Raw genomic sequence first — 15,388 nt, 5'->3', positions numbered from 1 at the left:
TTTCTTGGTTTGTTTCCTGGCCTCCAATTTGGTGACTTAGAGAACAAGTGAGAGATTGTTAGACAATGCCCAGGTTCATAGTTGATCAGAGTTCAACAATTTCTCCCTGAGGGATTGTGCTTGAGTTTTTCCATCATGTTTATTCTTCTATTTGGTATCATTTCATTACAAATGACTAAGCAATTCATATAAAAGCTGACAAGGTTTGAATAAAAGTACAAGAGCATGGTATTGAAATAATTGCTCCTGGTTGAGATAAGAGGTTTGAAATGCAGGGTTAGCTCTCACCAGCTGCCTCAGCATGGGGTTTCATTCTTATTTTTCCTTGAAACCGATAGAACGGTGCCATAGTGGTGAAGAGAGGAGGGTGCCTGTGTTTAAGTATCTGTGATATACATTTTCATGTCTGTGAGATCCTGGGAAGATTACTTAATCTTTCTATGCATCAGTTTCTTCATCTGTAAAGTAAGGGAAATAATAATACATACTTCATAAGGTGAATGAGTTTGTAAGGATAAGAGCTAATAATTCTCATAAAGCATTTAACATTGTCCCTGGCCACAGTAAGGCTACATAAACATTAGCCACAATTCACTTTTGTTTTTTCCATACTCTCCTTCCATTCTCCACTGTTTATCCTGTTATGACAGGAACTGCAGAGTTAACTAGAACAACTGCCACTGCCCAGTGTCCAAGTGAATGGGGGAGCCTTTTTTTTTCTGGTATCACAGAAAGGAACTTCAGTAACCTTAGTTGTGGTGTGTGTGGACATTTGGGTACAGTTCTCTGGAATGTGCATGGTGGCTGAGGACTCTGGAGTGAGATCACCTGTTTCTCACTGGGACCTACAGCTCTGTAGTCTGTCTTTTAACCTCTTAGTTTCAAATATGTGAAGTGGACACAATAACTTGAAACTCACGGGGTTGTGTGGGATTAAATGAGATTATACATAAAAAGCTGAGGTAAATCTCTTAGTTCTTTCCACTTTCAAATATGAAACTGGAAAACAGAAGGCAAAGACATTTTACTCCATTTGTAACTGAACTTGTCTTCTGTCCCTCTCAAATGGGCTGCCCAGTCACACTGTCTCACTTGGCACCTTCATTGTGCAAAGTCTGGTTTAACATATTTGATAGTGGTGAACAATCATGGCTTGCATGCTCATAGAATTCTACTTTCATGATGAAAATATTGACAAAGCAATTGGACAGTGATGAATAAAGATGAGGGCATTCTCCCTTTGGTTAGTTTGGGCATCAGTATAAAAACCAAGTGCGAAGCTATTAAGGACAGGTTGCACCGTGGTGTTCCAGGAAGGCGGTGAATCTTTGCAAAAGTGAAAGATGCACCATCAATCTGTAGAGCAAATTCTGCATGTTTTTCAGGACTAGTTCCAGAGGACACAATACAATTAACTTCTAAGTATTTCAAAGAAGTTTAGAGATTTCAGGAATGTTAAAATATAGTAAACCAGGGGAACATATAAATTATGGAATATGTGAATTATAAAATTAGGGGAAAAGTTTTGCTTTCTTAAAAAATAAACTTCTGAAAAGAAAAACCATGTAATTGTGTTCATGGGAGAATTTTCTGGAGTTGTTTATGCTAGGACAAAGCAGCATTTGAATCATTTTACTTTTAAAAGTCATTTTAATTGATAAAGATGGTGCTAGAGTTTTAAACATGGGACATTCAATTCCAGATTCAAGTATTAATAGCAAATACAGAGTTCCTGATTTTGCTCCTTGTTTAAATATAAGAACATTCTCTTGCTGCTAACAGGCTTTAGAAACAGTGGTTGCATTCTAAAAGAAAATAGCACATGAACATGGATGGTCAAAGTACCACACTTAACTCGCAGGTGAAACTCAGTTTGGGGACGTTTCTTGTACATCAGCAGAAAAATTACATTAAGTTAAAACTGTCCTTCCCAGGGAATGATTCAGTAGATGGATGTAAAGTTATTTGGTTTGTGGTGGGTAAATTTCAAAGTGATCTTGTGTTTCTGAAATTGATGGGGGCTAAAATAAAGGAAAACAAAAAACAAAAAACAAAGAGCCCAGAGACAATAAGAAGCAGAGAAGTGAATAACTTCCTTTCCAATACATACTCATACACAGAGCTAGACATATAAACGTGTGTGTACAAAGTTACACATATGTATTACATGTGTACTACTTTAAAAATAAAAAATTACTTCACTTTGGTTTAAAAAAAATCACCTCTCTCAATTTGGGTTTGAAGAAATCTGGATGAAACAGCAGTTCGCATGGAAAAGAAGTTATATCTTAGTCGTTGCTTGCAACCTACACTTGTATTTGCTAATCTAAGTTTACTACAGAAGTGAACACTTGCTAAGGCTGAGTTACTAAAAAAAAAGGACACAATATTTTCACCATGTTCTGCCCAATTCAGGAAATACTTGGAGTTTTATATTCGGTTCATGAGAACAAGATGGTGTCCAGAGCATTGTGACTAGGTGATGAGGTCTTATTAAATGACTAATATTTTCAGGAAATCAGAATGTTGATGCTGAAAACTTTGGATTCTGTAGGTGATATATGATAGTTATCTTCAAAGTTTGAAGGACAGTTGCTTGAAAGTGGAATCAACATCTTTTCTGTAGCTCCAGAGCATAGAATTTATGGGGCACCCTGAATCAGTGCAAAGAAAGATCCTCTAAGGGGAAGTTTTCATAAAGCAAAGAACCATCTTAGGAGCAAGTAAATTTCCTGACATGGCAAGTGCTCCCCCAGGGACTGGTTGTGAGAGAGATGATTTCTTCTTAGTGCTGAATTAAGGGCTGGGTATCTGTAGTTGTCATTTACATACTTTTCCCTCTTTGCTTCTCTTCTACTCTCTAACTTTTAAATTTTTTAAATTAATAGGCCTTCCTTTTTTGAACACTTTTAGGTTTATAGAAAAATGAATGTAAAGTACAGGGTTTCCATATTCTCCCCCATTCCTCTACATGTTTCCCCTATTATTCGCATCTTGTATTAGTGTGGAGCATTGCTTTCAATTGATGCGCCCGTGTTATTATATCATTATTAACTAAGTCCAAAATTTACATAAGGGTTCACTCTTTGTGTTCTACATTCTATGGGTTTTGACAAATATACAGTGACATGTGTCCACCATTGCAGTATCATATTGTTTCACTACCCTAAATATCCCCTGTGCTCTCCCTATTCATTCCTCCCTCCCCACTAACCCTTGGCAACCACTATCTTTTTAATGCATCTATACTTTTACCTTTTCCAGAATGTCATGTTGTTGGAATTATACAGTATGTAGCATTTTCACATTGGCTTCTTTCACTTAATATGCATTTAAAGTTCTTCTGTGTCCCTTTGTCGTGTGAGACCTCATTTCTTTTTACCTCTAAATAATATTGGTTGTTTGGATGTATCACAGTTTGTTTATTTGTTCACCTATGGAAGTTTTCAGTTCATTTAGGTAAATGCCAAGGAGTGCAACTTCTGGGTTGTATGGTAAAAGTATGTTTAGCTTTGTAAGAAACTACCAAACTGTCTTTTCAAGCAGCTGTACCATTTTGCAACAAAGGACAGTTCCTGTTGTCCCACATTGTTGCCAGCATTTGTGTTATGTGTTTTGAATGTTCGCCATTCTCATAGGCACATGTGTAGTGGGTGGACTTTTTATCTCATAATCGGATATTTTGTCTCTAAATAACTATAAAAATATATTTAACACTACTATTAATGTAATGTAATACAATTATTATCATTCAGAATCCAGGTTGGAGAAGGATATTGGGAACAAGAAAGCAAGCACTTATGTTAATATTAATGCTATTAATAATAATATAAAATTTTTGTGAGTATAATTTTAGTTTACTTTGAAAACAGATGCCACCAGGAGAACATTCACAAGTCATATTTCTGATTAACTTATAAGTAACTATCCTCAAAAGCTTTAGAGAAATTGGCGTTCTCTCAAGAGAAACTTAGATTTTTGAACAGTTGCCACTGATTCTTGATTGAGATTTTTCAGTGTCTTTGTTTCAGGTCTTTCAAGTTGCCTATGTTATCATCAAAGCTGCTAATGCCCCTCGACCTGGAAACTGGATTTTGGAGCGTTCTCTGGATGGCACCAAGTTCAGTTCCTGGCAGTATTATGCAGTTAGTGACACGGAGTGTTTGACTCGTTACAACATAACTCCAAGACGGGGGCCACCCACTTACAGGGCTGATGATGAAGTGATCTGCACCTCGTATTATTCTAGGCTGGTGCCCCTTGAGCATGGAGAGGTACTGTGCCCATTGATTCCCCCCCTGATCTCCCACTTCAAATGTTAAGGTTGCCACCACGAGAGCTAACATGAAACATTCAAAGTACATCTTCCATGGTACAGATTACAAAGACCTTTAATACAACTATCTAGCTATGTATAATGCATGGTTGACTGGTGTTGACTGATGATTAATCTCATAACCAATACATTTCACCTCATTGATTTCTTCCCTTCAAGAAAACTTCTCAGTCTTTACTCTGCTGTGATCTAGTAACTCCATCAGATCCTTCTCAGAGCATCTTTCCCATGTCATTGGGGCAAGAACATTTGTTAAAATAGTAAAGAGAGAGCTCTAGTGCTTCTAAAAGATATAGTTCCTGATTTTCTCCATGAAGTTCTCCTCTTTGGTGGTGTTGAGGATTGAAGATGGCTTGTGAGGTATTCCAGCTTAGTGCTCAACATGCCCAGACTGTACACACTTCATTCAAGTCAGAGTGTAATCCAAAACAAACCATTCCTCCCTAGCACCTGGCTTGATGAGATAAAACTACTAAAGCTCTCTTAAGTGCTCTGCACAGAAGGAACCTGCAGCAAGCCCTGCATTGTTTCAAGAACAGAGATTCTTAAATAAGGAGTGAGTACTGCAAAACGTCCAGGCACCTTGTCTCACTCTCCCAGGGCTCTGCATGGCATCTGGAATTTGTTTCAGAGAAGTCATAGCCTACTGATACATGTTAAAATACCCTCACCACATTGGGTGAAGTGCTTTTGTTAAAAGATTTCCAGCAACCTCTGAGACACTGGAATGGATAACTTCAAATTAATGAAGACATATTGTGCTCATGATATTCACAAGTAGTTAACAAATGCTAGATTTCTGAGAAAACCTATTTGTTTGGCTTGATTTTATATAGTATCTGTAAAGATTTTGTGCTGAAACTAAACAAGGTCTATATTTTTGCATGCTCAAAACTGACTTTTATTTATTCTGATGCCTTTAGATTCATACATCACTAATCAATGGCAGACCAAGCGCTGATGATCTTTCCCCCAAATTGTTGGAATTTACCTCTGCACGATACATCCGCCTTCGCTTACAACGCATTAGAACCCTCAATGCAGATCTTATGACCCTCAGCCACCGTGACCCCAAAGACCTCGATCCTATTGTTACAAGACGAGTAAGTCTCTAGTAGAGCACCTAACCATAATGAAAAGTTTATCTTGTTTAAAGGAAATATACTTTTCTTTTTGGTTGGCTTTTTCCTCCCAGGTTGGTCTTATTTTATTGAAGATCATTATATATGCTTTCCTAAAAGTGCCACCTTTAAACTAGGTGATGGTTCTGACACAGAGTCCTCAGGCCCCTTCAACTCCACCACATCCCATAATATCATCATGTAGTAAGTATAGTGGTCATTGTTCTCTACATTCTAGTCAGGCTCCACATTTGATCTTCAGCAAGTGAGGGGTGCTTTTGTTCGTTTTCTTACTTAAAAGAGAAAAATTTAAAGTTGCAATATAATGTACATGCAATAAAACTTACAGATTTAAGTGTATAGTTAAGTGGACAAGGTTTGTGTGGACATTTTCAAATATCTTGGATTTCAAAAACTAGGAGTAGAATTACTGAGTTATAGGGTATCTGTATGTTTAATTTTTAAGAATTTCCTAGGTATTATCAAAAGTAGTTTCACTATTTTGCAGCAATGTATGCAACTTCTGGCTGCACCACACACTTTCACATATTCGGGATGTTAGTCATTCATGCAGCCATTCTAATATGCATATAGTGGCATCTCCTTATGATAATTTGCGTTTTCCTGATAACTAATGTTGGGCATGTATCTATTGGTGTCTGACCAAATTTTTGTTTATTTTAAAATTGAGTTGTCTGTTTCCACGTCCTTTGTCAGATATGTCTATATTGCAAGTATCTTCTCTTTGTCTGGAGCTTGCTTATTCACTTTCCTACCTATGATTTTTGATGAGTAGAGGTTTAATTCTGATGACATCCAATTTATCACTTTTCCTTCTATAGTTAATGCTTTCTGTGTCCTCTGGAAAATATTTGCTTATCCCAAGTTTACAAATATATTATCTTATGCTTTCTTCCAGAAGCTTTATAGTTTTTGCTTTTACAACTATTATCACTTCAAATTAATTTTTGTATTTGATGTGAGGTAAGAGTCAAAGTTCTTTTATGCATATACAATTGTTTCAGCACCATTTGTGAAAAATGCTTTTCTTTCCCCCATTAAATTGTTTTGGTGCCTTGTTGAAAATTATTTGATCTTATTATTGTGGGTCTATTTCTGGACTCTGTACTATTTCATTGATCTATTTATCTATCCTTATGCCAATAACAGACTTTCATGATTATTGTAACTTTATAGTAAGTCTTGAGCTCAGTTCTTTTTCAAGATTGTTTTGGCTATTCTAAGTTTATTGTGTTTTCTTATAAATTTCAGAATCAGTTTGTTAATTTCTGCCAAAAAAGAAAAAAAATCTGTTAAAATTTTCACTTGGGATTCTATAGATCAATTTAGGAAGAATTTTGGAAGTCATCTTGATAATATTGGATCATCCAGTTCATTAACATGCTATATCTCTTTATTATCAAGGTCTTCTTCAATTCCTCTTGGCACTGTTTTATTATTTGTTTATTTGCACATCTTAAGTTCAACTTACTCTTAAGTATTTTATGTTTTTAAATGTTAGTGTTAATAGTGTAGTTTCTAAATCCATTTTCCATTTGTTCATTGCTAGCATATAGAAATACAATTCATTTTTGTTTATTGATTTTGTACATTGTGGCATCATCAAACTGTCATATTATTTCTAGTAGTTTTTGAGTAGATTTTCTATGTATACAGTAATGTCATCTTAAAATAATGACAGTTTAGTCTAATTGTGTATTATGTATGCCTTTGGTTTCTTTTTTCTTGCATTATTGGACTGACCAGCATCTTCCATGGAACATTAAATGGAAATGGTGAGAAGGGAATTTAAGAAGAAAGCACTTAAACTTTACCGTTAGCTCTAGGTTTTTCATAGATTCCCTGTATTAGATTGAAAAGTTTCTCTTCTACTCTTGGTTTGCTAAGTCTTTTTAATGAACTGTGTTGAATTCTATAAAATGCTTTTTAACAGTCTAATAAAATGATCATATGATTCCTCTACTTTATTCCCATTAATATGGTGATATAGACTGATTGACTTTTGTGTGTTAAATTAACTACATTTCTGGGATAAATCCTACTTGGTCATGAGTTATTATACTTTTTATATAGTGTCAAATTCAACTTAGCAACATTTTTTAGGGTTTTCATCATAGGTCTTGAATATGACTATCTTGGTATAAGATACAGCCAAGTTGAGAAATTCTTTTAAACTCCTTTTGTTTCTGTTGGTGAGTTAATTGAACATTATTTATTTTAATGAATATAAAAATTCTTTGTGCATGAGATATTTTTTAATTCATATCTAATTATTTTTAAAATTACTAATAACAACTGGGATATTTGTTGGGAGCCAACATTCTCTTTTCACTGGAATTAAAGAGGTTTTAATTTTTATTTGTAACTTTTTCCTTAGTATTACTATTCCATAAAAGACATTTCTGTTGGAGGAATGTGTATTTGTTATGGTCATGCCAGTAGTTGCCCATGGGATGAAACTACAAAGGTAACTTCTAGTATTTCACATTTTGCTTAAATATTAAAATAGAAATTATAGCTATAATGTTTGTATTGTGCTTTTCTCACTCAAGGCAAATGCTGAAAGGTATAAAATTACATTGCAAAAATAATTTCTGATAATTGGTTTCTCTCTCTCTTTTGGTTAGGTCACTATAAACTTTCCATTTTTTTCAATAATTTAATTATGCTTTTACTTTGGAGAATATATTTCTAATTAGATAGTTATGATTTTTTGGTAAAGTATACATAATATAAAATTTACCACTTTATTCATTTTAAAGTGTACAATTCAATGATCTTAGGAATTTTGAAGCTCTTCTTCTGTGAGGCAGGCATATGAAAAGTATGTGCTGTTATTATGTTTACATTTTTATAAAGGAAGGATTCCCCTCCTCCCATTTTCTCCCTCTTCCATTTTTGTGGTACTAAAATAAAGTTTATATGTTTTAACAAAACATTCAGTGAATAAGATGATATCCTCTCTTCTTATTTTAAACAACTTAAATGAAGTTACTCCTTATTTTTTCCAATCTTTGTTTTTTTTAAAAAACAACATATATGTGTGAGAGAAACATGGATGGGTTTCCTCTCACATGCCCCCAACTGGGGACCTCTCTGGCAACCCAGGAATGTGCCCTGACTGGGAATCGAACTGGCAGCCTTTGGATTCACAGGCTGCAGCTCAGTCCACTGAGACACATCAGCTAGGGTCCAGTCTGTGTTTTAATTTAACTCTAAGTAAGTCTACTTTCTTATTGATGCTGAAAATATGTAGATGAATCTCAAGAAGGTTATCAATGGGAGCTTTTAAACCCTTAAAGTCGGTGTCTCTGTTCTGAAAAGCTTTTGTTGATTAACCCATATTTTAGTTTTGCTTTATTCCTCCTCACTTTTTGTTTATAACCAGGTTATATGGAAATATTTTGTTCTAAAATTAAATACCAGTTTGCTTTGGTATAGCCATATATCCTCAATTGTAAAGTCTTGCTATATATTTGACTGTGAAAGATTCCTCTTAAACTAAAATTAAGAAAAATATAAATTAAAATTAAGAAAAATAGGTTACTTTTCAGATGCAATTTTGTATCCCTGTTGTCTAGAAATTACAGTGTCAATGTGAACATAACACCTGTGGAGAGAGCTGTAGTAGGTGTTGTCCTGGGTACCATCAGCAGCCCTGGAGGCCTGGGACCATTTCCTCTGGTAACATATGTGAACGTAAGTCCTCTAAGAACTGGAAGAATGTAGAGATTTTTCCCCTTTTAGTATGCTTAAGTTTATGGTGACTTAACAATATTTGTAATTAATCAATACCTTTTTCTTAGGTATTTAAGTAGTTCCCAAAACTGCAAATTGCTTTAATAAAATTCAAACTATTGAGACCTAAAAGTATGTTTATGGATTTGATATTTTATCTGAGATTCCCTTTCCCATAGATTAATGTATCCTTTATTAATTTAGATTTAACTTTTAAATAGGCAACACATTAAAAAGATTCTAACATCTAATAATACATAAAAGTACATAATAAAAGCATTACTTCATCCCTATCTCCATCCTTTCCTAAAAATTTTATGTGAATAAATCATATACTGACATATTCCCAAACCTCACAGTTTATACACAAAACCTGACATACTATGAGTATCAATCTATTCATTGCTTTTATACTTAACAATACATTTTGAAAGAAAAATCTTTCCATATTAGCAATATAAAATGCTGTTTTTAAACACAATAGCATTGAATTCCATTGTATGAATGTAACAATTAAAATAGCTACCCATTAATGGGCATTTTGGTTGTTACCAGTCTTTTGTTAACATAAGCAATCGTGCAATGATTAACCCTGTATATGCCATTGAGAAATGTGCAAGGACTTCTGCAAGATATAATCCCAGGAGATAGATTGATGGGTCAAATGACAATGCACATTTGTAATTCTGATAGCTATTTCCAATTGCCATCCATAAGACTGCCCATATTCCCATTAAAATAGTTTATTCTATAATTTTAAGTTAATTTATAATCAAAGAAACTTAACCTAGGAAGGGAAGTGTTTTCTTTATATAGGACAAACTATACATATTAATTGATACGTTAAAATATTCTTCTAGAATGTAATTGCCACAATAAAGCGAAAGACTGTTACTATGATGAAAGTGTTGCAAATCAGAAGAAAAGTTTGAATATTGCTGGACAGTACCAAGGAGGAGGGGTTTGCATAAATTGCCTACAGAACACCATGGGAATCAATTGTGAAACTTGTATCGATGGATATTATAGACCACACAAAGTAAGAGTGTTTCTTTGCCATAGCTGAGCTTCATTGTCTTCCTGAAGTGGAAAAGAGACTTTGCCAAATGTCAACCTCACTGTTAGAGACTCATTTCCTTTTGTAATATTTTATTTATATTTTTATTATGCCAATAGTATTTTCCAGATATTATTTTTCTACTCTATCTGTCCTGTATTTTTGCTTAGATTAGGATGTCTACTCATTGTTATTTAACATGAATTTGGGGGCCCCTTGGCTGTATAATCTCTGAGTTTTGTAGTATAGTTAATACAGAGTCATCCAGAAACTAAAACAGCTGTATCTTGACCATAGGAAGTACTCAGTCATTCGTCAATTGACTTGACATGCAATTGTCACATGAATCCCTGTGGTTGTCTGGTGGTAGGTGACCAGATACGTATACTCGTATAAGTGATGCTTAAATATGGCTCTGATAGCAGAGTGACACTTTGCTAATGAAACTAGCTGCTGTCACCATCCAAAAGATATTTGGGGCTTTCTAGCTCAAGTTCACCTTATCTTCCTGAGACTTACATTTCCTGAGTACACAAACCATTGTAATAGTCACATCCTGGATAAAAAGTCAATATCTTGTCATTGGTATTATTGTTAATATTATTGCTATTATTTCTAGTAAGATTATCCAGGACAACCTCTTCCTTTCAGGTGTCTCCTTATGAAGACAACCCTTGCCACCCCTGTGACTGTGACCCTTTGGGGTCCCTTAGTACTGTCTGTATTAAAGATGATATCCATTCTGACTTACACAAGGGTAAGTCAAGCTTGTAATTGATTTCCTTTCCTTTCTTTTCTTTTTTCTTTTTCTGTGTGTGTGTGTGTGTGTGTGTGTGTGTGTAAGATTTGTACCTAGTGGAACAATTACGAGTGCATAGTGATTTGGTGCTATGATTTGCTATTGATTCTTTTGTTTGTCATTTATTAAGTAACTACTATGTGTCAGGCAGTTTTCTAGGACCTAGGAATACATACGTGAACATGATCAAAGTTTCTGCTCACAGGCAAACTTGAAACAAACATGTGTGTGTGTGATATAAGGACCATGGGCATAAAGCAAAGTTAGGAATCATGATTGAAGTGAGATGGAGCGCAGAGATGGCAATGCTGGGGTGATGAGGTTAATTGAGCATTTGATGAAAGTGAAATAAGGCTTATTTAAAGTCATATGTGAAACACAGTAAGTAGCAATCACTTTATTTAGCTCTTAGAAGACACAGGGCTTTTGTGTACACCTCATCTCACAAAGCAAGCAAACCCTCCAGTTAACTTTGTAAATGTTAGTGTTCTTTTTGTTTAAAAACTGGCCCATGGACTTACAAATACTTAAGTACCCTAACTTAAGTTCACCTGTTCCAAGACTTCCTAGATCCCATCAAATTCTCAGTCACTAGCAGTTAAGATGGTTATTGACCAGGAGGTAACTATGGGGCCCCCTGGGAATGTAGAGGGTAAATTACACGTTTGAATTGATTCTTAACTGCCACTGTTAATGAGAGATGATGACAGTGATAATGGCAATGACCTTTGATTGGGGTCATTTAAAAATATATGTATCATTTTAACTTTCAATCATAGCAGATAGAAATCATTGAGCCCATTTTACAGGCAAGGAAACTATGTCAGAGCAGTTAAGAAACTATGTCAGAGTTGTTGGCTGAGGTTATACGACCAGAGAGCTTCAGAGCTGACATTAAAGCAAGGATAGTGCTTCTTGCCCTTTACCATTAGCCTCTGTGCTGTCAACGTAAAAACAAAACAAAACAAACAAACAAAAAAAACATTCAAACCCGTAGAGAATTTTGTGAATTTATTTGAGCCAAACTGCCAACAATGGCTGGGAAGCAAAACCTCAATGAGCTGAGGTAATGCTCTGGAGAATGGCAGTTTTGCACCTTATTTTATACATCACAATCAAAAGAGGAGGTGAGTTGTAACTGAGTTACCTTGAAATCCATTGGTGATAGATTAGGAAGGCAGAAGGAAGCAAAGCACAGAAACTTCTGGAATTAGATAAAAAGTAAAATGATAGACATATCTTTTACATAGGTGGGTACAGGATAGTAACAGTCGATAATTAATATGATAACAATAACAAGGAGGGGATTTGTGGTCTCCCTGTGGTGCAGTGCTTGTGCTTTGAGGAAGGGGTGAGGGGGAATTCGACATTCCAGAGATATGTTATCTTAGATTCCAAAGACAACAGACAGGCTCAATTAAGGTAAAGAATGACCTTTGTTAGGGAAAAATACCAGCCAGGACATGACTACCTGCGATGAACTGCTTTCAGTTAGAAAGTTTTAATTTCAGACCATCCCATGTGGTTACTTTAGGTCTCTGAGGCTGTAAGGCTATCAGCCAGGCCTCCCCTGAGCCTGTCAAGTTTTCCATGTGGCCCCTTTCTTCCACAGTGCTTAAAAACAAACAACTCCTCCAAACCCCCAAACTTTATATTGTGCCATAATTCACTGCCATACACCCATTTAAAGTGTTTTTGGCACATTCATGGGTACAACTATCACCACAATCTAATATTGGTGCATTTTCATCACCCCATAAAGACACCCTTACCCATTGGTAGTCACTCCCTATTTCCCTCCACCCTAGGCACCACTGATCTACTTCCCTCTATAGATTTGCTTATTATGAACATTTCATATAAATAGAATCATACAATTTGTAGTCTTTTGTGACTGGCTTCTTTCACTTTAGCCTACTACTTTCAAGGTTCATCCACATTGCAGCATGAACCAGTTCTTCAAGTCTTTTTTAAAATTTCTGAATGATAAATATTTCATTGTATGTATATATCACATTTTATATATACATTCATCAGTTGATGGACATTTGGGTAGTTTAGACTTTTTGGTTTTTATGAATATTGCTGCTTCAAACATTCACATACAATGGTTTGGTGGATGTATGTTTCCATTTTCCTTGGGGAAATACATAGGAGTAGAATCACTGGATCATATGGTAACTGTATGCTTAACATTTAAAAAAGTGCCCAGTAGTTTTCCAAAGCTGCTGCACCATTTTACCTTCCCACCAGCCTCTGTGCTTTCATCTCTGTTTTTTTTTTTCTTTAACCCAGGGGTTGACAAACTGTGGTCCATAGAGCATATCTTACGCAGCCTGTTTTGGTAAATAAACTTTGATTGGGAGAGAGCTATGCCCATCAGTTTATGTATTATCTATGGCCATTTTTAAGCAATAGTGGCAGAGCTGAGTCCAAAAAGCCCCAAATCTTCACTCTTGTCCTTCACAAATATAGTTTCTTGACCTCTGCTTTAAACATCTTTTACCTTCTTGCTGGATCATTGCTGTTCCTTTCTTCCCAGAGAAATGGCCAGGTCAATGTCCATGCAAGGAAGGTTACACAGGAGAAAGATGTGATCATTGCCAGTTTGGCTATAAGGGTTACCCAGCTTGTGTCCTCTGTGACTGTGGTCCAGCTGGCAGCCTGAATGAGGACCCATGCTCGGAGCCTTGTCTCTGTAAGGTATGTGTGATGGTTAAAGCTGGCCCTGACTTCCCTTTGAGGTTTCTTGAAAAAGGAAAACATTCCATTGGCTCAGATGATCAGCTCCTGAGCAAAGCCAACAAGGTTTAAGCACAACTACTTTTCTTCACACCTTCCTGAGAAGCATGACCTTATGTCATAGCAAGTTGGCCACAGTATATGTCCTTGGACTTAGGTGGGCACCTTGTTTTCTTTTCAGTGCCTTTTAGGCAATGGCCATATATTTCAGAGGTATTTCTCTTACTTCCTGGGTGAAACCAAATACTGCATATCTTAGGCCTTGACTATTAACTTTTATATGACATTTGTTTTTAGCATTATGTTTGCAGAAGAACCAGGAAACACTAAATTTCTAAGAATATTAATTAAAGGCAGATAGCTTTATTTGGCTATCTGCAATTGATAACCATTTCCCTGGTAAGTATAAGGACTTCCAATTATATTTTATGTGCTACTCCCATGTAAGCAGAGTCTTAGGAACATGTAACATGTCTGAAAATAATCTTGAGCATTTATAAATAAGACAAAAAATGATATAGACCTCTTCAGAATTTAAAACATTTGAAAGATCAGCAAAGATGGAAGATTTAAAACAAAACAATATAAAAAATCCACCTAAATATAATGACCTGGCCCTAAGATCCTTAGCCTCATTCTTGACTACAAAAGGATATGACAAGTATTTCAAACTGTTAGTTCTGGAAATATTGATATGTGGCTTCACATTTAGTCTGAGCATCTTTTTATTTACATGTTTTTCTGAATCACCAAACACCTTTCTTTAAAATATCATATTAATCATATTTTCATTCTGTCTACCTACTAGTTTCAAAAGCTAACCTTTTACTCTAACTTGCAGGAAAATGTTGAGGGGAAAAATTGTGATCACTGCAAGCCAGGATTTTATAACTTGAAGGAAAGAAACCCCGAGGGCTGCTCTGAGTGTTTCTGCTTTGGCGTTTCCGATGTCTGCGACAGTCTTTCCTGGCCCATCAGTCAGGTGCGGGCACCTTCCAGGAGCCAGGACCTAATAAAGCACACCCCATAAATGAGCAATCTAGAAGTTGAGTTTTGAAGCCACAGGCTAATTTTTCCCTGTAATGCCACTCTCATTCATTTGGAATGACTGTGGGCATGAATCAAAGGCACCCCCCACCAACACCACTAATGTGTTGCTCTAGTTTCTTTCTAGGTTGTGTGTTTGCCCCACATACATTTCCCTAACAATAGAGATTACAGTATTATATATAGAACACAACATGTTTAGATGTATTCTGTGGGGAAATGCACTGAGTTGGGATCAGATCTCCACACAGGTCTCAGGCCAGGAAGCACACCAGGATATGGGTACAATGCAGAATTTTCTAGCTCAAAGAAGCTGGAGAGGGAGGGAATAGCAGCAGGTGGCACAAGGATTAGGAGGGCAGGGAAGGGATCCTCAGTTGTTTTGGGAATGAGGAATTCTGGGGGAATTAATACAAGGAGGGGTGCCAAATGGTGACTAGCAGGGACAAAGTGTGCTGGCTAGAGGAGAGGGAGGAGCTTCAGGATGGAGGACTTACCCATGGTAACCACCTTTTTTCCCTGTGCCC

At 36.0% G+C, this 15,388-nt stretch overlaps 1 protein-coding gene across 1 annotated transcript in view; it reads left to right on the top strand.

Annotated features, from left to right (window-relative positions):
• The window catches only part of LAMA1 (laminin subunit alpha 1), a 158,576-nt gene that overhangs the window by 33,554 nt on the left and 109,634 nt on the right, over window positions 1-15,388 (top strand). Inside the window, exons 4-11 of the mRNA XM_090285005.1 lie at window positions 4,032-4,274; window positions 5,260-5,439; window positions 7,856-7,945; window positions 9,060-9,177; window positions 10,077-10,255; window positions 10,925-11,030; window positions 13,615-13,775; window positions 14,656-14,796. Coding sequence (XP_090141131.1) covers window positions 4,032-4,274; window positions 5,260-5,439; window positions 7,856-7,945; window positions 9,060-9,177; window positions 10,077-10,255; window positions 10,925-11,030; window positions 13,615-13,775; window positions 14,656-14,796 — 1,218 coding nt within the window. The remainder of the gene's footprint in view (window positions 1-4,031; window positions 4,275-5,259; window positions 5,440-7,855; window positions 7,946-9,059; window positions 9,178-10,076; window positions 10,256-10,924; window positions 11,031-13,614; window positions 13,776-14,655; window positions 14,797-15,388) is intronic.

Source organism: Furipterus horrens, unplaced genomic scaffold (genome assembly GCF_987537825.1).
Source record: "Furipterus horrens unplaced genomic scaffold, mFurHor1.1.pri manual_scaffold_8, whole genome shotgun sequence".
NCBI lineage: Eukaryota > Metazoa > Chordata > Mammalia > Chiroptera > Furipteridae > Furipterus > Furipterus horrens.
The sequence above is the reverse complement of the archived record's forward strand: the minus strand, read 5'-3'. Positions and strand labels throughout refer to the sequence as shown.